The sequence below is a fragment of the Danio rerio genome, chromosome 12 (assembly GCF_052040795.2).
Source record: "Danio rerio strain M-AB ecotype USA chromosome 12, GRCz13ab, whole genome shotgun sequence".
NCBI lineage: Eukaryota > Metazoa > Chordata > Actinopteri > Cypriniformes > Danionidae > Danio > Danio rerio.
This window is the reverse complement of record NC_141032.1, coordinates 31,247,052-31,267,444: the sequence shown is the minus strand read 5'-3', so window position 1 is coordinate 31,267,444 and position 20,393 is coordinate 31,247,052. Positions and strand designations below refer to the sequence as shown.

Below are 20,393 nucleotides of genomic sequence, written 5' to 3'. Positions count from 1 at the left end.
TTTATTTCAAGTAAAAGAATGTCAAAGGAAACGGAACGTACGGACTTTTTTCACTGATGCACATTTCCTGTTTCCTAGCAACAAGAGCAGGAAGTGAGTTGAGTGGGATGGGGGAAAAGACAATTGGTAGAAAAAGAGGGGACGAACACGCCCGTCCTGAAACTAAAATAAAGTGAACGGAGTGCCAACATCTAATCGCGGACACCACAAAAGGAGACCGCGACATTCGGTACGTATATCGCCAGTGTCATCTGTTCATTAATTGTTTGTGTTCGATTGAACTGTTAGCCACAGTTTCTAGCCGCCAAATGCTAACTAGCTCGCATTGGAATGGGATGCTACTGCCTCTCCCAAAAAATACACGTTATTCTCCTCATCTTGAGAAAAGAACACTTATATTATCTACTATACTAATTTGGAGCACGACTAAAGGCGTATTTAAACGATTGATGAATATATTGTGTAGAAGATTGAGCTTGTGAAGCTAGCGGCTTGGCTAATGTACCGGGGAAGTGTTTACTGTGTCAATAGAGCTCCATTGTGTGAGGAAGCCTGTCACCTTAACTGCTGGAGCCTGTTCGTTGATCTTTCATACCGTTATTATTAAATGATTGTACGTTTTAAAATTAGACAAAGGTGAATAACAGCACGGACTAAACGGTTTTGCGATTAATTCGACAATAGAAAATCTCCGGCATGAAACGTTACTAATGTAATACAGTGTAATACAGTTTAAGGTTAGTTTAATCAGTGCTCAAAGACGTTCTCTGCTAACTGATGAGTGTTATTAAAACATCAAGTAAATGTTTATTTATATGGACAACTAATTCATAACCGAATTTATGGTTTGCCACAATTTTTTCCCAAGCTTGTTTTGAGGGAGGGAGGGCGTGTTATGTGTTATGGAACGCATTTATCCTCAAAAAATAACAAACAATTTTGCCTCCACAATTAAAAACACATGCTAAAGGAAAAGTTTATCCCATTCTCTTAAACAAAAATGACATTTGTAAGAAAGATGGAAACATGTAGTAATCCACTTTCATAGTAGGAAAAACAAATACTATGGAAGTCAGTGTTTACAGCTTTCTTAAAAATAGCTGAGCAATTCCAGCCTTAAGAACGTGACATTTGCAGTAAAATCTTAAAACATGTTCACAGAGAGTATATATTAACATATAGAAACATCTGTTTCTGTTTTCTTAAACAACCGACTATAGAGATAAAGGATCAATATCAATCTGTAAACATTTTTTCTATTTTAGATAAGGGAAATAATCATGCGTTATTGATGTGATAAAAAAAAGAGTTTAGAGTATACAACAAACTTTGTAGAAATTCCGTGAAATAAACTTCACAACTCAAAAGAAATAATGCTAATCAAAAGGATAAGAGTTGCCTCCCTATAGAAGAAAAGGATTGGTTTTATTTTAAGCTCTCTTATGGATGTGACATCACTCTGTTATGGATGTTACAGATGTGAAATTGGTGCTTGTGTAATTTTGGTAAATCATATAGCTTAAAAACATTAACAGACACATTTGAGTATTTTTAAGCACTGTAAGATACTTCCTTACACAAAAATGCAGAAACTTCATGGAGAGTTTAACATTTGCATAGAATTGCTCAGCATCTTTTGTATGTAGAAAAAAAGTAAACTTGTTTTGAAACAAGTAAAAAGCAAGTAAATGATTACAGAATCTTTGTTCTTGGGTGAACTATCACTTTAGAGGCTCTTTAACCTTGACCATGGTGGGCAACTGTACTTAATCATGAAGTCATACAGGTATTGGAAAAACATATGGCCAAGCAGATATTGGTACTATATACATAGAATTTCCCTACAAGTCAGTGCTGTGTGTTATTGACCTGTTAGGCTACTTTCTTAATTAGTTTATTGCATATAATGTCTTCTTATTAGGCCCACAAAATCTGCGTGCGCAGAAATCTGCAATTTTTTTAGCCCATGGGATCTATTTATTTACTAGCATAAATGAGTGTGAATTTATATTTATTCAGTTTTGAAATTAATTTCAGGAATATTATTATTGACTAAAATGAAAATTCACATGATTTATTTGCAAAACAGTTTTTAAAGTAATATTTTCTGTCTTTTGGTAGGTATAATATATGGAAGACTTGCTTTGTTTACCAAATACACAGATGTAATTGGATTTGCATTGTACACATTAAATAAAAGTTAAAAATGTATTATTTCTTTATTTCATATATCAAACTTTTAGGTATAATACTCCCAAAATTGTTCAGCATAAATCTGCAGATTGTTTTTTTTTTTTTTTTCAAAATTCTGTGCAGAAATAACAAAAAAAAAATATCGCAGATTCTGTCTGACCCTACTTATTGGTTTATTGGTTATGTAAACTAAATGTTTTTGTCATGACTTTAGAAAGCAATGTTTGCTTTTCATCATTATTTACTTTCTTGTTATGCAACTGCCCTGTGTGAACTTAATAGTAAATAATGTATGGGTTTTTCTGTTTCAGATTTTATCCAGTGCCTGCACTTGGATCTTCCCAGTTAAATTTTTCCAATGGAATGGAATGGAACGTATTCTCAGCAGATCTTTTGAATGTTGCCTCTGCATTCCAATCTCACCGAACAAGTCAATTTGCTAATAGTGAGGACAGTTGTGTCTCTCACACTCATTCAAACTGGCTTTTATTGACATTTCTTATCAATATACTGTACCATTATGGCTATGCAAGAGCCAGGCCGGACCAAAGGCATTTCGCGTAGACATTATGGTGTAGTATGTGCAAGCATGCCCAGTCTTTCGGAGCATACAAACACTTTTCATAACTTTGAAGAGGAACGCAAATTTAAGTGTGAGGAATGTGGGCGAGACTACAGGCATGCTGGCAGCTTGGCTAACCACAAAAAAACACACGAGGTGGGCTCTTTTCAGTGTCCTATATGCTCCAGGAACCTCTCCAATGCATTGGCTCTCAAAAGCCACCTGCGCATTCATACGTCCAGAAAGAAATATGCTTGCACTGAATGTGGAAAGGCTTTTCGTCTAGCAACTCAGCTAGCCACCCATCAAAAGGTCCATAGCAATAAAGGGTCTCACGTCAAGGCAAAAAGTTTTGCAGAAAGTCATGTCGAAAATGATGATAAAGTTGATGAGTTGCATCTTGATGAGGTAGATTTTGACATTATGCCAGATTTGCAGCCAGACATGAAGCTGAATATTGCTCCAATGAACAGCCAAAGTAACGGTCTTGTGTCAGAAAATGTTTTAAACTGCACCCCAGAAAGTGACACAGCAGCTGACGATGATGCTGCAGGCAGGCCATTCAAATGCGACTTATGTGACAAGACTTACAGACATCACGGTAGCCTCATAAACCATAAAAAGACTCATCAAATGGGAGTCTTTGAGTGTCCAATCTGTTTTAAACAGTTCAACAATCTTGCTGCACTTACTAGTCACCAGCGAACCCACAGTAAAACCAGAGGCCGCCACAGTGCGCCGAACCCTAAACTTGCTCTTACTGACTGCAAGCAGGAGCAGGTCCCTGATGTTACGCCACAGAATGGTGATGCTAATATTCATTTTTGTCACCTTTGTCAAGTTGCTTTTGTTAACGATGATGAGTTTCAAAATCACATTCTGTTGCATAACTCCTCCTCTGTGTCATTTGAGCTCCCTACCAACCTACCAGAGGAGCACAATCTTTCTTACAACGATAATGTTATTCATTCCCCAGAATCTAATCCTTATCCCCCCTCTAGTGACACTCCACCATTGCCTCCACTACTTGATAAATCTGTTGATTATGACCAATCAGAAGGCCCCATAGAAAATGGTCATATATACATACCCAACTCTTTAGATGATGATTCATTGACTCTACATGCTCAGGGACAACCGGTGACCCCACCATCAGAAAACCTCGATCCTGATTGTTCAGCACAGGATTTTAGTAACATCAAAGTAGAAGAAACTGACAGTTCTGATCGCCGCTTCAAGTGCAACATCTGTGGTAAAAGCTATAGGCATGCAGGCAGTCTTATAAATCACAAACGATCCCATCAAACTGGAATCTTTCAGTGTTCTATCTGTCGCAAGAGCTATCCACATTTGGCGGCTCTGCGAAGCCACCTTAGGATCCATAAGGGCAGACCCATATCTTTGGCTGCTAGTTCTGAGGGGGACTGGCTTTCTTCAGAGCCCTTAACACATGAGAGTCATCAGGGCACCTTTGCATCACAGGAGGGTGATGAAAGTGGAATCTTAGGCCTTCCTCAGGAACTGGTATTACCTGTGCAGGATGATTCTAATGAGGAGTATGTGGAGGAGACTGATTCTACTGAATTTAATGAGCAGTTTGACAATTCCTATTCTGATGAGCAACTACCTCAGGATGAACACATCATGGAGAGGCACATGTGTGCAGACTGTGGTAAAACATTTACCGATATTGCAGGAATCAAATCACATGACTGTCCCCTCCTGAATCAGCAGTATCAGAGCATGATGAATGGCTCATCCAGTCAAACTGACTTTCATGAAACAAAACATCAGAATTTCTTGGGGGAGTCAGGGGAGAATGTTGGTTTTGGGCACAATGACGGTCCAACTGAGGCCTATTTTAATCAGCAAACCTTTCACGACAACATTGATGATCAGTTGAGTGAGAGTGAAGATGAAGCTGAGTGTGAAGACAATGAAGAAGAGGATGATGAAGAGATGTATCAGTGCTCTGTGTGTGGGAATCACTATACTAGCATGAGTGCCCTGCGAAGCCACCTTCAAACTCATACTCAAACTCATGACGCACCTTCAGCATCTGGCCCATCTTTGGTTTCTTCTGTGGAGGTCAAGAGAGATGAACAGAGTGAAAATCAGCAGAGTGATTGCGGTCTGATTATCTGCAGCCAATGTGGAGAGAGCTTTGCAGAGCAACAGGACCTACAAGCTCACCAACTCTTGCATAGCAACATTGAAAGTAATCCACAAGAACAATTTGCATCAGATCATCAGAATGAGCTCAAACCAAAAGTGGAAATGGAAAGTGTTATTTGTGGGAAATGTGGCTTTAGCTGCATCGATCTATATCACCTCAATAACCACAATTGCACGGGGCAACGAGATGGACAAGTGAGGGAAAAAAGTGTCAAGAAGCCACTTCTTCGAAGTACATTTCAGATCCATAATTTCGATGGTCTACATGGAGAGCGACAATACAAGTGTGACCAATGTGGTCGTTCATACAGACATGCCGGATCTTTGCTCAATCATAAGAAGTCACATAATACTGGAGTGTTCCGCTGCTTTGTTTGTCAAAAGCGTTTTTATAATTTGCTGGCCCTCAAGAATCACCAGAGGACACACTTCGATGTTAAAAAGTAAGTTTTTTTTTTTCTTTAATGTATCTTGAAGTCTCAAAATACCATCATGCTTTCATCTGTAGTGTTTTAGGACCAAGTTTTTGTTCATTAAAATGTTTGTTCTTTCTCTACCAGACATCGTTGTGCAGAATGTGGGAAAGCATTCAAAATCTATAAACAACTGTTGAACCACCAGAGGGTACATCAGGAAAACAAGGCAAAGATTGAAGAACTCAACAAACAAATTCAGACACTGATGCAGATGAGCGGGAATGCCTCAGTGAGTGGAATGCAGTCACTTAATAATCCCAGCAGAAAGAGAATGAGCAGACGTCATAAACAACGGCAAACCTCTACCAGTGATCAGTCTAGCCAAGAAAAAGAGGCCCAGAAACGAGATCCCAGGGACCCTCGTCCTTTTGTCTGCGATCAATGTGGGCGAAGCTACCGGCATGCAGGAAGCTTGGTCAACCACAAAAACTCTCACAAGACAGGTGAATATTACTGTGCTTTGTGCAACAACACTTACTCAAACCAGCTAGCAATGAAGAACCATTTACGAATACACTTTGCTGTCAAAAGACATCGCTGCCAAGACTGTGGAAAGGCCTTCAGAGGAAACAAACAGTTACTCAACCACACTTGTTCGACCAAGAAGAGGAATGCAGCACCAAAAGGAAAGGTCAGGGGTCGTAAACAAGAAAAGGATTTAAAATGCAAGCATTGCCGTCTTGTGTTTCCTGATCATGAACTACTTCAAGGACACAGCTGTAGCGAAGTGCCTGTGCCTGATTTAGGCCCCCAAGGGAGTGACAACCACAGAGCTGCCGTACAAAAAGAGGAAAGACCATTCAAGTGTAACATCTGCGGTCGCAGTTACCGTCATGCCGGTAGCTTGTTGAACCATAAGAACACTCACAAAACTGGCCTCTTCACCTGCTCATTTTGTGCCAAGCCTTTTTCCAATCCCATGGCTTTACGAAACCATACACGCATTCACACACAAAAGAAAAAGTATGTCTGTCCTACTTGCGGTAAAGCTTTCCGTCTCTCCAGTATCCTGTACAACCATCAAAAAATCCATGCACGGGGAGTATCTCATTACAGCTGCCAAACGTGTGGCAAAAGCTTCCAGGGAAAGTCTGGGCTAAAGAGACATCGTTGTTACAGAAATGGCAATCCAAAGTCTGATGTAAATCAAGACAGCTCTGATAAATGCTATACGTGAGCCATCTAATTTTTTTTTTACCTTTCTTGAACACGTAACCTATATTTTAAATTATTTTATTCTAATCCCAATCTTGTCCTTTGCTGCAGGTGTGATCAGTGCGGACGCTCATACAGACACGCTGGGTCCCTTCTCAACCACAAGAAAACTCATTCTGCTGACCTCCTGAATTGCACTCTCTGCCTCAAAACATTTACAGACCCTAGGGAATTAGAGAGTCACTCTCAAATGGCTCGCCACTGCTGCCCCGATTGTGGGAAAACCTTCTGTGAGTTTGCGCACCTGCAAAGCCACATGGAGGTGCACAGTAAGGGACTCCCCTATTACTGCAGTGTGTGTCAACAGAATTTCCCGAACCTGGTTAGTTTTCAGCAGCACCAGGAGCTCCATGGCAACTTGCAAGGGCAGTCACACCAAGAGCAAGGTATGGCGATGCAGCAGGGTTTAGATTGGGACGCAGGACTGGATCAGCAGATTGGAGTTCAGAGCCTTCCTAAGATCGATTCAGCCTTCAGCAGGGTCCATGGATTCCCTGAGCCGCAAGACCAGCAGGAAAGTAGCGAGGGATTTGATAGGGAGGAGAAGAGTCATGTGTGCGAGCACTGCGGGCGCACTTACCGCCACGCTGGTTCACTGCTCAACCACAAAAACAGTCACAAAATGGGTTCCTTCTTCTGCTCCGTCTGCCAAAAGGAGTTCACCAATCTCATGGCACTGAAGAATCATCGGCGCATTCACACTGAACCTAAACGCTATCAGTGCCTGGAGTGTGGCAAGGCCTTCCGGGTCTCCACCCAGCTTATCTGCCACAGGCGTATCCACACCAAAGAGAAGCCCTTCTCCTGTCTCCTTTGCGACAAGCGTTTCTCTAGCAAGTCCAACCTCCGGCACCATCAAAAGATGCATCAGAATACCCAACAGACTTACGAATCCTCCTTCAACATGGATGAAAATGCATTTATGGGACTGGGTGTGGACCCTTTCCTCTAAGGCCACGCTCCAGGCTTACTGCTCAAAGGGAAGATTTCAAAACAATATTCTAGTACAAGACTCTTTCTCCACCCAAGGCCTAATGCCAATAATCCTACAACGTCAGGTTTTCTGCTGTACTTGTCCAGATAGTGTCGCACACAGATGCTGATCTTGGCGAGTCTTGCCTCCTTTACTGTAGTGTTTTCAAATGTTGTTCTTTAACGGACGCTTAAGACTGGCATTGATAAGATACTACCTCTGGTAGGGACAGTAATACTGTAGACATTTTAGAATAAGTGACAGTGCCTGTCAGAGACCATTTTAGATTTTTTATTTTATTTCATGTTTTGTGTTCCCACACAGTGCACAAATTGTAAGGTACAATGATGAGTCTCAGACTGAGAGCTTGGATGAGTACTTCTGTCCAGACTCTAACCCAGTGCTGCCTTCAAGAGTCCGACCGATTATTTGGTGTTATTGAACAGAACAAGGTTTTTTGTCTTGAAACAAGGTATTATGAGGATTAAGGATACAATTTATCCTTCTCATTATGTTTGTATTAAGTGCTTCCATATTTCGAGGTTTTATATATTTATCGTACTGCTCATGGTAGATGTGCTAAAATCAATTCATTGTCTCATTAAGACCAATGTACACATGATGTTCCTTCAGTTTCATAATGAATTACTCTGGTAAGGCTGTTAAACAGCAACCTTCTCTAAGGCCTGTCCTGTAGAAAATCTCAAAGATATTTATTTATTTAAAAAATAACTATTTATACCTTAAGCATACTTGTCTTTATTACTGTTATACGTGGTACACAATGCATGGTATTAAATGTGTAATAAATGCTAGGTCGGTTGATTATGTAGGTATTCTAGATAATGGTTGTAAACATTTAAGAAATACCTCTAAAAACATTCGCAACAGTGTATTTGAAATAACAACTGAAATATTTCAATTTTCTTAGTGCATAGTTTTCTAGTAAACGTTTTATGAAGTGGGCGTTTGTTCTTCACAAGATTTTGGAGCACAACTAAATGAACAGACCCAAAAATCCATGATCGGTCGGGCTCTGTTAGGGCAGAAATTCACCAACTGAACACTTCAACAGGTTTAAAATGCTCAGGTCTCGCAACTTACTAGACGCAATGTAAGAAAATACGTTTAGCTTGATGCTTCTATCATCAAGGCTTCTATGTCTGTCTTTGATGCCAGATTGAATTTCAATGTGCCATTTCATATCACCGCCCTTCTTGGATTAAAAATTATTTGTAAGATGGTTTTCTTTTAAGCTTATAGATCAGTACTTACTGATTAATTAAGAGTAGAAGTCGTAAACATTCACATATTAATGGCTTAATTGCATTTGACAACTTAAACTGACAACTGAGACTCACTGTAATCAGTTGCGTATATCTTAAATATAAAATATTTATTTTTGTTCACATGATCAATGTTTCTCTTTCTCGAGTAGGGACCCTAATAAGCAGAAACTGTTTATTTGTAGGTGTTGATACCCTCACTTTCTTGAACTGAATAAAACAATATAACAGTATGCTTGTGTCTTATCTGCTTTAACACTTGCAGTCGCAGTTCATTACATTGCTATTTTAGAACATGCAAATGAGGATTGATTCAATGGGGTGTGTATAATGGCATCTCATTTTCTTTGAAAGTGTGGCGACTGGAATGTGATACAGTTAAGTATGCATCCATTTGACAAAATACACACACACATATTGTATTAGTTGTCTTTATTGCATTAAAATACATAGTTTCCTCTGCAGTCTGTGGAGTAATTGTGAATGAGTAAAGGCACATATACACAAACAGCTTACCTCTAGACTGTGACAGCGCTAAACATGCTTCACAGGTTTATGTTCACCAAGATTCTGCCCTAGTTTCTTTGTTTCTGGATTTATAACAAACATGGCAGTGATTGCAATGAGGTACATTGAGTCTTCCTAGGGAAGTGGAGCGGAAAATACCCTTTTTTAATTTTTTTAAGGACTTGTAATGCAAAGAAAACACTTTTTATATCTATGGCAGGGGTGTCCAAACTTGGTCCTGGAGAGTTTAGCTCCAACCCTAATCTAACACACCTAAAGCAGCTAATCAACCTCTTACTAGACATACTAGAAACTTCCTGGCAGGTGTGTTGAAGCAAGTTAATAATAATTCCTTACATTTATATTGCGCTTTTCTGGGCACTCAAAGCGCTTTACAAATAGGGGGAATCTCCTCATCCACCACCAGTGTGCAGCATCCACCTGGATGACGCAACGGCAGCCATTTTGTGCCAGACCACACACACCAGCTGATTGGTGGAAAGGAGACAGAGAGATGAAGCCAATTATGATATGGGGATGATTAGTAGGCAATGATGGACAGAGGCCAGTGGGCAGATTTGGCCAGGATGCCAGGGTTAAACCCCTACTCTCTTTCGAAGGATATCCTGGGATTTTTAATGACCACAGAGAGTCAGGACCTTGGTTTAACGTCTCATCCGATAGACGGCGCTCACTGAGCAGTATAGCGTCCCCATCACTATACTGGGGCATTAGGACCCACACAGACCACAGGTTGGGCGCCCCCTGCTGGCCTCACCAACACCACTTGCGGCAGCTTCCTAGCTTTCCCATGTGGTCTTCCATCCAGGTACTGACCAGGCACAGCCCTGCTTAGCTTTAGTGGGCAACCATGTGCGAGTTGCAGAGAGCTAGCTGCTAAACTCAGCAGGACACCGGCCCTCCGAGTTTGGACATCCCTGATCTAGGGTGAAATGAAACCCCTGACATGATCTTGGTAGGTTTTAGAGATTCACCTGTTCTTGTTTGATTTCATCCAAACATTTAATGTCTTATACGCTTTATAAAAATTACTCTTATCTCCTGTATAAAAATACATACATTTCCTAATGCCCACTGCTAGCTACACACCTGAAATGGATGACTCTATCCTTTTGTAACATTTTACTAAGACGATTAGACATGGGAGATTAAATGTAGATACAAGTATGTAAATATCACTATCTAATCTCGTATGTGCATAAAGGCAGGAAAATTAAGATTCTGACACCTGCGGCTATTTGTTTTTTGATAGAGAGAATCTGAATTGTCAGTTGTCGATTCTTCTGTTTCATCGGCTGCTTTGTCTTTGCAGTTTCCCTCTGTCTCCAGAGTCTTCATCAATGCCATAGACGGGCTGCTGAGCCGGTCAGTGTCAGAACATCGTTGTACACAGGGCTACATCTACAGTGCGTAGTATTTCAACACTATAAAAATATATAACTAAACTGTACAAATGAAGTATACAAATACATTCAAATGGCTATGTGCCATGCTAAATCTGTTTAGGAGGCATATTGGTGTAAAAAAAAAAAAAAAAGAAGGAAAATAGTACTATCTTAAACAAATTGGAGTTAATCAAGTGGAAATGCACTATAACTGCAACAGGAATGGCCTCAAACTAAATTCTGCAAAACACCCGTCGAAGCATCTTAAGTGTTCCAAAAAAAAAAAAAAAGGAATGTAAAAAATGCTGTCGTGCTGTCAGTTGTGTCACTTAGCACCTAAGGTTTGCGAACTCATTCTGCACAGTGAATGACAAGGTCTCAGTGCAGCTTTTGTGCATAACTATTCGCTATGCATAACATGAAATAAATTAAACAATTTAGATGCTACTCATAGAATACTCTGTGGTTGAGGTACCAGCCAATGCTTCCCCGACTGGAGCATTAATTCACTGGAGTAACAGTCCATTTCCATATGCTGTCACCTTGAGGTCCATGAGCTGCAAACATTTAGGAGATCGCACATGAACCGAAGAAATCCCTTTCAAAGCATACAAAAACAAAAAAATGTTTCAAGAACCTATACTGCATAAAGAGGTCCCGTTGTCTCTTCAATTGGATCTGTGGACAGAAAAAGTTGTTACTTCTCAGTCTTGTACTCATTGTTAAAAAGATTCTATAATGTTAACATCTCACCCCGTAAGGTCCTCCTGGACCTGCACTGATGTACTAGAACGCCTATGAGTAAGGCTCCAAAAACAATTACGGCTGCCAGGACAGATAAACTGGTAATTGCTGCCACCCTCCAGGAATCCGAAGGCTCTATGGGTGGGCCTTAAACACAGGACAATGTTACTGGAAGACGTCCAGCTATTCGGATCATACAGAAAGAATCTGACCACTCCTTCTGTGTACGTAAGCTCTGACCTATTGCAAAACCATCAACTTACAGTGCATTTTCATGAGTGTTCAAGCTCATGCTGTATAGTGATGGAAAGATTGGTTTGGGTCTTTGAATCTTTTCCAGCAAATCGTATTAATCTTTATTCAGATTAAAATATAGAATGAAACTTAATAGAATGAACATACATGAAGTTTTTATCCTACAAGTTTATATCTTAATATAAACTTGATAATTTTACAGTTTAATAAACTAAGAATTGCTAAATATGAACAACAAGAAATTCACACTTGAGTCACTGTTGTTATTTTTAAATTCAGATTTTCTCAGAATTGTAAATGAAATTTCAGTATTTTCTTCCAAATTGTGGAGATGAAGCTTAAGGATAAAAGGCACAATTTGCCGTTGTCCTCACATTTTACCCTACCCATCAGATTATGCTACACTCTCGGAAATAAAGGTACAAGAGCTGTCACTGGAGTGGTACCTTTTAAAAAGGTACACATTTGTATTAAAGGGTCTATTGTTACCTCAAAAGCTTATACTTGTACCTAAACATTTTAAGAAGTACACTTTTGTACTTTCTAGGTAATAATATGTACCTTTGAGGAATTAATAGGGACCCTTTAGGTACAAATGTTTAGCTTTTAAATAGGTACCACCGCAGTGATCGCTTTTGTACCTTTATTTCAGAGAGTGGTTTTGAGGTTGGGGTTAGGGATTAGAGTGATATTACAGCTTCATATCACACTACTCCACATTACAATTTACACGGGTAGCAAAATCTGAGAAGTAGCATATTATGTTTTTTAAAATGTGCTACCTACTTTTTGGACAAATCGACAGAACACCGGTCCTTTCTTATTTTTGAAATTGGCGTCTATACAACAGAGATCTTCTAGTCACGTGATGATGCAAAAACCGAATCATTCGTGAACTTTGATCAAAAATACTCACATGTGTCGCATGATGGAATTTTTGGGTACTGTTTGCACTCATAACAAGGCACACACACAGCTGCATCATTGTTCCAGAATTCAGATTTCGCACAGAGAGCTGAACCTGACAAAAAAGAGACAGGATTCACACTTAAAAAGGTGTCAGACAGAAGTAGCAGAAAACAACGACGCTGACAATAAAAACACGTTTCCTGATAACTTCGAATGGGTTTGGATTTTCGCATGTGGCTACGTTTGACGACTGAATAAGGGCTACATCCAAGAGCTTTCTTTGCTTCGCCTCTATTTCATATGAAATGAGCTGGGAAATTCCGTTGTAGTGATGTGGTGCTGCACTCGCGGGGAAACGGTATTACTCATGCTCTGCGTGCGTAAGCAAGTCTAAGCTGACGGCCAGACTATGATGTGGCCCTGGAGTGCATGCAAAGTGTCCCACGGCGAGAACTGAGGACATGGAAAAGTGACTTTAAGAGAACTAATGGCTTGTAAGAAAGCGTCATCTGTGAGAGCTGCGGGGCTAAAGTTTGTCTTGCGCACATGCTTGTAATCAGGGGAGATTCATAAAGGGAAAACGCGGTGAGGCAGGTACCACAGAAAGTCACAAAAGCTTACAGCTGCGGTCCGCTGACGATAAACATCTGCAAGCCAATATCACCTGCAGTCATACACATGACGAGCACCGGCTGATTCTGATGAAGACAGAGGAGGTGTCATTGCTTTTGAAAATGCTTTGATTTACTGTGAAAATACATTGCTTACTCAACTGCTATCAGACGTCAACTGTTGGCCAGTTCAACTCAATTTAAAGGTGTGAGAATTGCTGTTGACTGATTTTAATACAGTAAACATGTATGGGGTTTGTTTGTTTCATTGTTTGAAAGATTTTTTTTTTACCACAAAGCCATTTGAAACCAGTTTTACTAAAGATACCATGGTTAAACTATGATTATTTAACTACAATAACCATTTTTTTTTATTCATGTTGAATTCAACATTGGATCTTGTCTTATGTTGCACAGGTATAGTTTTGGTTATACATTATATGAGCCAAAATTATCATCTTCTCTTTTATAGCAAAATCAGATCATGTTGCATGAATATATTTTTTAAATTTTGTGCTGAAAATATATCAAAACTTAATCCTTGTTTAGTAAAATGTATTGTTAAGTACTTCATATTAACAACTTTAAAGGTAATTTTCTCAGTATTTCAATATTTTTGAACCTCAGATTCTGGATTATCAAACAGTTCATTCATTGATTTTCCTTCGGCTTAGTCCCTTTATTGATCAGGGGTCGCCACAGCGGAATAAACCGCCAAACTTGTCCATCATATGTTTTACACAGCGAATGCTGTACCAGCAGCAATCCAGTACTGGGAAACATCCATACACACATTCACTACAGCCAATTTAGTTTATTCAATTCACCTACATACAACATATCTTTTGACTGTGGGGGAAAACGGAGCACTCGGAGAAAACCCACACAAACACCGGGAGAACATGCAAACTCCACACAGAAATGCCAACTGACCCAGCCGGGGCTTGAACCAGCAAACTTCTTGCTGCGAGGCGTCAGTGATAACCACGGAGCCATTGTGTCACCCTCAAATAGTTGCATCACAGCCAAATATTGTCTTATCCTAACAAAGCATACACTATTAAAATGCTTATTCATTCAGCTTTCAGGTAGTGCCTTTCAGATGATTGACACTTATAACTGGTTTTGGCATCCAGGGTCACATTTGTGCATTTAAATAATAGAAGACATCATTCTTAAAGCAATCCCATTGCAATAAATCTAAGAAAAGTAGGATCTAATGGATCTAAGACAGTAGGAGGCAACGTCACCTTGAGAAACATGACTAAGCACCTGAACACACACAGTCCTGTAGTCCACCGTTGACTTAGTATAAACAAAACCCTAAATGTAAAATGTGGTGCACTGCTCACACAGGTACATTTCAACTTAAAAAGTACATTTTTGGAAAAGCATTTTGCTAGTTCGTTTGCATGACCATGGCATCTTGAAAAAAAGGTCCATGTTTATATATTTTTGATGATGCTGTTGTCATCTAAAAAGTCTATTAGTGAAAAACACATGAGAGTATTTGACAATCAAAAAAACAATGGTGGACAAACAATTGTACATAGAAAACTGCGTATGAGGTCAGATGGCCTGGCATGCATTTTACATTGATCAATTATCATCGATCGATATGTCATCAATTATCATCAATTTGTAATTGTACCGAGCTTTAAAGCTGATTTATACTTCTGCGTCAAGCGCACACACGCATATGCTCTTTGCCGACCTTCGAGTGGTTGCATAGCCCTCGCCGTGGCTGACCAAACTAATGCGCACCACGCAAAAAAGTAATTACACATCGCAATGATGTGAAGCGCAAGCTCTGTGATTGGTAGTGGTGACGAGTGTGGGTGGTGCTGAGAGCAGTGAGCCCAATGAAGCGATTATTTACAAGTGTCGAGTCCTGTGAAGGAGCTCCAGATGGAACCTTTTGTTTTGTGTTTACCTTATGATTTAAGTTGTTGCTGGCTACCGCCTATGAATGAGCGAGTTTTAGCTACTTCCACATTAAGGTAACGTTCAGAAAGAAAAAAAAAACACCCGTGAAGAAACTTGACATAGAGGAACAAAAGCTTTTAGCCAGCTAGTGCACGGTAGCGCACAAGGTAGGCACCATGGGTCACGCCGATCACTCGATGCAGAAGTATAAATCAGCCTTTAATAGGCGACACTTTGGCTTAGTAGTTAGCACTGTTAGCCTGACAGCAAGTCTCGACTGGGTCAGTTGCCATTTCTGTGTGGAGTTTGCATGTTCTCCCCTTGTATACGTGGGTTTCCTCTGGGTCCCAAAGACATGTGCCATAGGTGAATTGAATAAATAAATTTGGCCGTAGTGTATGTTTGTGAGTGAGTGTTTATGGGTGTTTGCCAGTACTGGGTTGCTGCCGGAAGGGCATCTGTTGTGTAAAACATGCTGGATAAGTTGGTGGTTCATTTCGCTTTGGCAACCCCAGATGATTAAAGGGACTAAGCCAGAGGAAAATGAATGAATGAGCCTAAGTGGATACTTTCAAGGGTGCATGGCACATTCAATTGTGTCTTCTGCATTTAAAGTAAAAAGTTTAGCATGTTTTCATGTCATATACGGTAAAGCGTTTATTTGCATAGTAAAACCTGATGTACGTGTACAGGATATAAAGAATTACACTTTAGCACTCTTATCTGATGGCTGTGGTTGAGAATGTGGGTCGCTCCAATAAAGACAGACAAACTGTTCTATCACCACTGCGCCCTTGAGCAATAGACAGAAATATGTTCAAAGCCTTGTGTGTTTTATCATGCACACCCAAGCAAGCTTAATGATCAGTAAACATCAGCTTGAATTTCAACCCAATGTCTGTGCTTCGCAACCTTTGTAATCCAAGGACCCCCATTGTCAAAGTTAATATTTGAAGGCCCCCCTACATGGGTTCCTCATATTGTCCTTCAGCCAAAAGGACTAGGCGTTTCTTTAAAAACCTCATGATTAATGATAATGCAGGATATCAGTACATCCGAATAATAAATTCTGATGAATGTTTTACACTTAACACTTTCTGGGTTTTCAAGCTTCTGATGATGTAATTTAAGTAAGCATAGTGATTACTTAGAACTACGTTTTTAGGGTGATTTACAGAAGACACCCACTAAAATATCATTCGGTGTAACCAGGGTTGGTGCACAAATACATTGAAATGTATTTTAAATACTAAATACTTTAATTTTAAGTGGATCAAAATAAACTACTAAATACGGCAGCCACAACGTATATAAAAATATAATACAGTATTTGTATTTTAAAATTACTACAAAATACTTTTACAATGGAGCATGACATTTCTTAGCCAATCTTCCATCAATTAAACCTATTTGATCAATGCCTTCCCCATTAAACTGACATAGTGAAGTAAACAATGTTTTATAGCAAATGTGACCCAATAAAATTGGCATCATCTCTGTACATTGATTATTCAACCTCTTAATATTTTAATATTAAGATAATAATATTTTAAATAAAGTTCATTTAAATTTCACAGAAACTTTCAAAAATCTATTTGTTGTTGTTTTTTTTTCTGTCATCGAACTCTTCAATACTTAATGTAGCGAGTTGTATTAGGAGTTTTTGATTATTAAATATTTGTATTTCATATGTCTTGACATGTTAAGGCCGATATCTTTTCTCTTCATTAACTATAAAGTGGACCTACTGATCAACTACTGGTATTTGAAATAGCCAATGACGTATTGTAAGAATCGCAAGGACTTATTTTTATGTTGTTTGTTTTAACGACAAACAATTCTTCTTTAAATGAAAAAGTAAATAACATCCAAAGCACCAATCAGAGGGTGCATTTACAGTTAAAATCAGAGGTCAAAATTATTAGCTCCTTTAAGCTATACTTTTTTTGCGATTGTCTACAGAACAAACCATCGTTATACAATAACTTGCCTAATTACCCTAACCAGCCTAGTTCACCTAATTAACCTACTTAAGCCTTTAAATGTATAAGCTGTATAGAAGTGTCTTGAAAAATATCTAGTAAAATATTATTTATTGTCATCATGGCAAAATTAAAATAAATCAGTTATTAGAAATGAGTTATTAAAACTATAATGCTTAGAAATGTTGTGAAAAAAAAATCTCTCTGTTAAACAGAAATTGGGGAAAGAATAATAAACGGGGGCTAATAATTCCGGTGGGCTAATAATTCTGACTTTAACTGTATATGATGTCTTGATGTAGACCTCTTACAAAGTATTATTAAAAATTCAAAAATAAAAGACACTAAAGTATTTTAATACAAAATTTTAAGCCATTTTCATCAGCCCTATCGAATACAAATGACAAAATACTGTTTTGTACTTAAAATGCGTATTTGAAATGCATGTATCATGCATACTGCCCGTCTCTGAATGTAGCAATAATTTATATTCCAAATTGAATGACATATTAAAAGTTGGCGGTTCAGTCCGCTGTGGCGATCCCTGATGAATAAAGAGAATAAGCCAATGAAAAATGAATGAATGAATGAATTTAATAACATATTAAAAGCCTTTATTTAAATGTCTCTTCTGTGACCCACATGCAAGATTTTCATACACCAAAAACATTTTTTATGTAAATGAAAATAATATAATATGAAGCACTTGTCAGCTATAAATACTGAGGTAATATGCACCAGAAGAACTCGGCTGGATGTAAAACTGTTCATATTTTATTTATTACATTTTTTCATGTTGTTTTATGAAAATTTCCTGAGGCCACCTTGGCAGCTTTTGAGGCCCCAGTGGGTCTCGGCCCCTCTGTTAGAGAACTGTGATGATCTAAGCATGTTTTGAAGTGCACAGTTACATCTATAAGACTATGAATAATATTGTCTTGCTGTAATGTAACACCTCTTAACCTTACACATCTTAAATAAAGGCATTAACTACAACAAGGACATTAATGTGGGCACCTTAACCCAAGACAATGCCTAATGCCTTTTCCACAGCAGACTTCTTTTTGTGTTTTTACATTTAAACCCGTTCCAGGAGTAACATACACATTCCAGAGTAACAAAGGCAGTGCAAGCCTCATGTTCCTGCTGGAAAGCTGAAGCTTCTTGTGTTGCACTGATCTCAGCTGGGCACAATACGACCCATGGAGCGGGCGGGAGTGAAATAAGAGCATTGGAATGCGGAACCGGTGGGAACTGTAACTAGTAAAGGAAGCTATTACGAATGAGGCAGTTCATCGTCATTAACTCCACTGACTTCAAGTCCATGTTCTTAGCAAGAGGACAAATGACACACAGAGGTTGGAGCTTTCACATATCAACGGAAAAACAAACCTCACACGTATGTTAAGTTATACAATAAAGATATTAAGCAAGTAAATGTGAATATCCTTACTTTTATCTGCGTTTATTCCATTTATAAGCGTGGCGAACACTAGTGAAATCCAGTAGAGACACCGCAACGTAGCACTGGAATCCATTGAGTTTTCTATGGACTGAAATCCCCGCAGCGATTTCAAGAGATTAAAATCCACAACTGGGTTTCTAGCATAGCAAAAGCAGCGCGTGTGAATGACCCACCCCAAACTTTCAGTCTTGTTTTAATAGCGCCCACACCCACGCGTTGGGTTCAACTCCTCTATGAGTCATTTCCTATGTACTGTACTGAGATTCTGTGTGTGGCTGTGTCTCAAAAGCTTGTGGGCTGTCTTTGTAGATGGCGTTTAACGTGACTTAAAATTAAAGTAGAAAGCCGACTACTTTTAAAACAGAGAACTTAAGTTGTTTGTTTTAATGGCGTTAAGTTTGGCTTGTTTGTGTTCTATCTTTTTGTGGACATGTTGAAGAAACAGCTCCCCATTTGTTTGTTTTTTTGTTTGTGTTTGTAAGTTCCTATGTTTTTAAGTTTACAAATTTGTCACACTTTTGTCCTCAGACATGTTATTGTTTTATTATGAAAATCCTAATTTGTTGTTGTCTCTTGAATGCATTCTTAACTTTTTGTACTGAATGCAAAATGTTTTATTTATAATCAGCTTTCTAGAAATCTCCTTTGTTTTTTTTTCATATTTTTCTTGCTGAATTTGACTCGTTACCTCTTTTAAACTTACTTAAAATGAGAAAAGTGCCGTTTTATTTATACATTGACAACCTTTTCAAGGACACACAAACCCTTGTCAAATAGATTTTTCTCTATTGTGTAATAGCTATAATTCATGTAAACCCATTCATGCAAACCCACATTTTTGGTTGATTTTCCTGTTATTATTATTATTTTTCCTCTGTATGTGACATTTACAATTAAGAGACGTGTCATATTTCCGTTAATGTACAAGTTTGACAACAAAAAGATAAAGTGCTATACATTAATGTGGCTAAAAATAAAACACTATGAAAAGCAAAAAATAAATAAATACTACTGTACATTCCACAAAGCCACTGACTTTGAGTTACTTTTTGGTAGGTTGTTTTCTAGTTTGTCAGTGATGTTTTCTTTTACGTAAAGAATGTTCTCTCTAGGAGTGCATCAATCTGTCTGTTTTATGTTCTATATAGGTTGGTACAAAAAATCTCTCCAGCAATGTGATTAAATAAATAATACAAAAACATGGTCCATGTATGTTCTTCTGAGAACATCACCAGAATTTCTAGATTGGTTCCCAAAAAAAAAAAATGGGAACCACATGTAGACGTTCTGTTTGCTCGGTAGCTTTCAGAAGGAATGAGAATAAGCATGGTTCTTGTGTTGTATCAAAAGCATTTAGTCCTCAATCTTTTGGCTTATAGGCCTACTCTTTGATTCCACATTTATGAGACAATTTTGCCCAGTCTTGATTTCCCAGAACACTTGTAGCTTATCCAGAAAAAAAAAATTCAAAAGGTTCTTCAGCTTAGGACATTAAAACAATGTTCTGTAAAAAGAATTCACACTGCATTGCATGATAGAATGGTCTATGGAAGCCCGTTCCACCACTGACTGACAAAAAAAAAAAATACTAAAAAAAAGTTCGAATTTTGAGTTATAGTTAGAAAAATGAGGTACGAAGTCAGAATTCCGAGTTATAAAGTCGCAATTCTGAGCAAATTCAGAATAACAAGGGATAAAGTCAGAATTC

The 20,393-nt window shown here is 38.6% G+C and overlaps 2 protein-coding genes and 1 long non-coding RNA gene across 3 annotated transcripts in view; 2 read left to right on the top strand and 1 right to left on the bottom strand.

Annotated features, from left to right (window-relative positions):
• The first annotated feature begins 109 nt into the window (after positions 1 to 109).
• On the top strand, positions 110 to 9,113 carry znf646 (zinc finger protein 646). Its single transcript, XM_087276486.1, has 4 exons — positions 110 to 229; positions 2,505 to 5,373; positions 5,491 to 6,579; positions 6,673 to 9,113. Exons 2-4 carry the CDS (start codon positions 2,714 to 2,716, stop codon positions 7,571 to 7,573), a joined length of 4,650 nt encoding a protein of 1,549 aa, XP_087132612.1. The 5' UTR covers positions 110 to 229; positions 2,505 to 2,713; the 3' UTR covers positions 7,574 to 9,113.
• Positions 9,114 to 9,297: 184 nt separating this feature from the next.
• Positions 9,298 to 18,856, bottom strand: si:rp71-1c10.7. Its single transcript, XM_087276535.2, has 4 exons — positions 18,674 to 18,856; positions 12,709 to 12,813; positions 11,547 to 11,684; positions 9,298 to 11,471 (listed from the first exon to the last, which is right to left on the bottom strand). The coding sequence occupies exons 1-4, from the start codon at positions 18,756 to 18,758 to the stop codon at positions 11,431 to 11,433; spliced, it is 369 nt and encodes a 122-aa protein (XP_087132661.1). The 5' UTR covers positions 18,759 to 18,856; the 3' UTR covers positions 9,298 to 11,430.
• Positions 17,816 to 20,393, top strand: part of LOC147834494 (uncharacterized) — a 5,370-nt gene continuing 2,792 nt past the window's right edge. The window contains exon 1 of the long non-coding RNA XR_015504274.1: positions 17,816 to 20,241. This is a non-coding gene — a long non-coding RNA (uncharacterized LOC147834494). The remainder of the gene's footprint in view (positions 20,242 to 20,393) is intronic.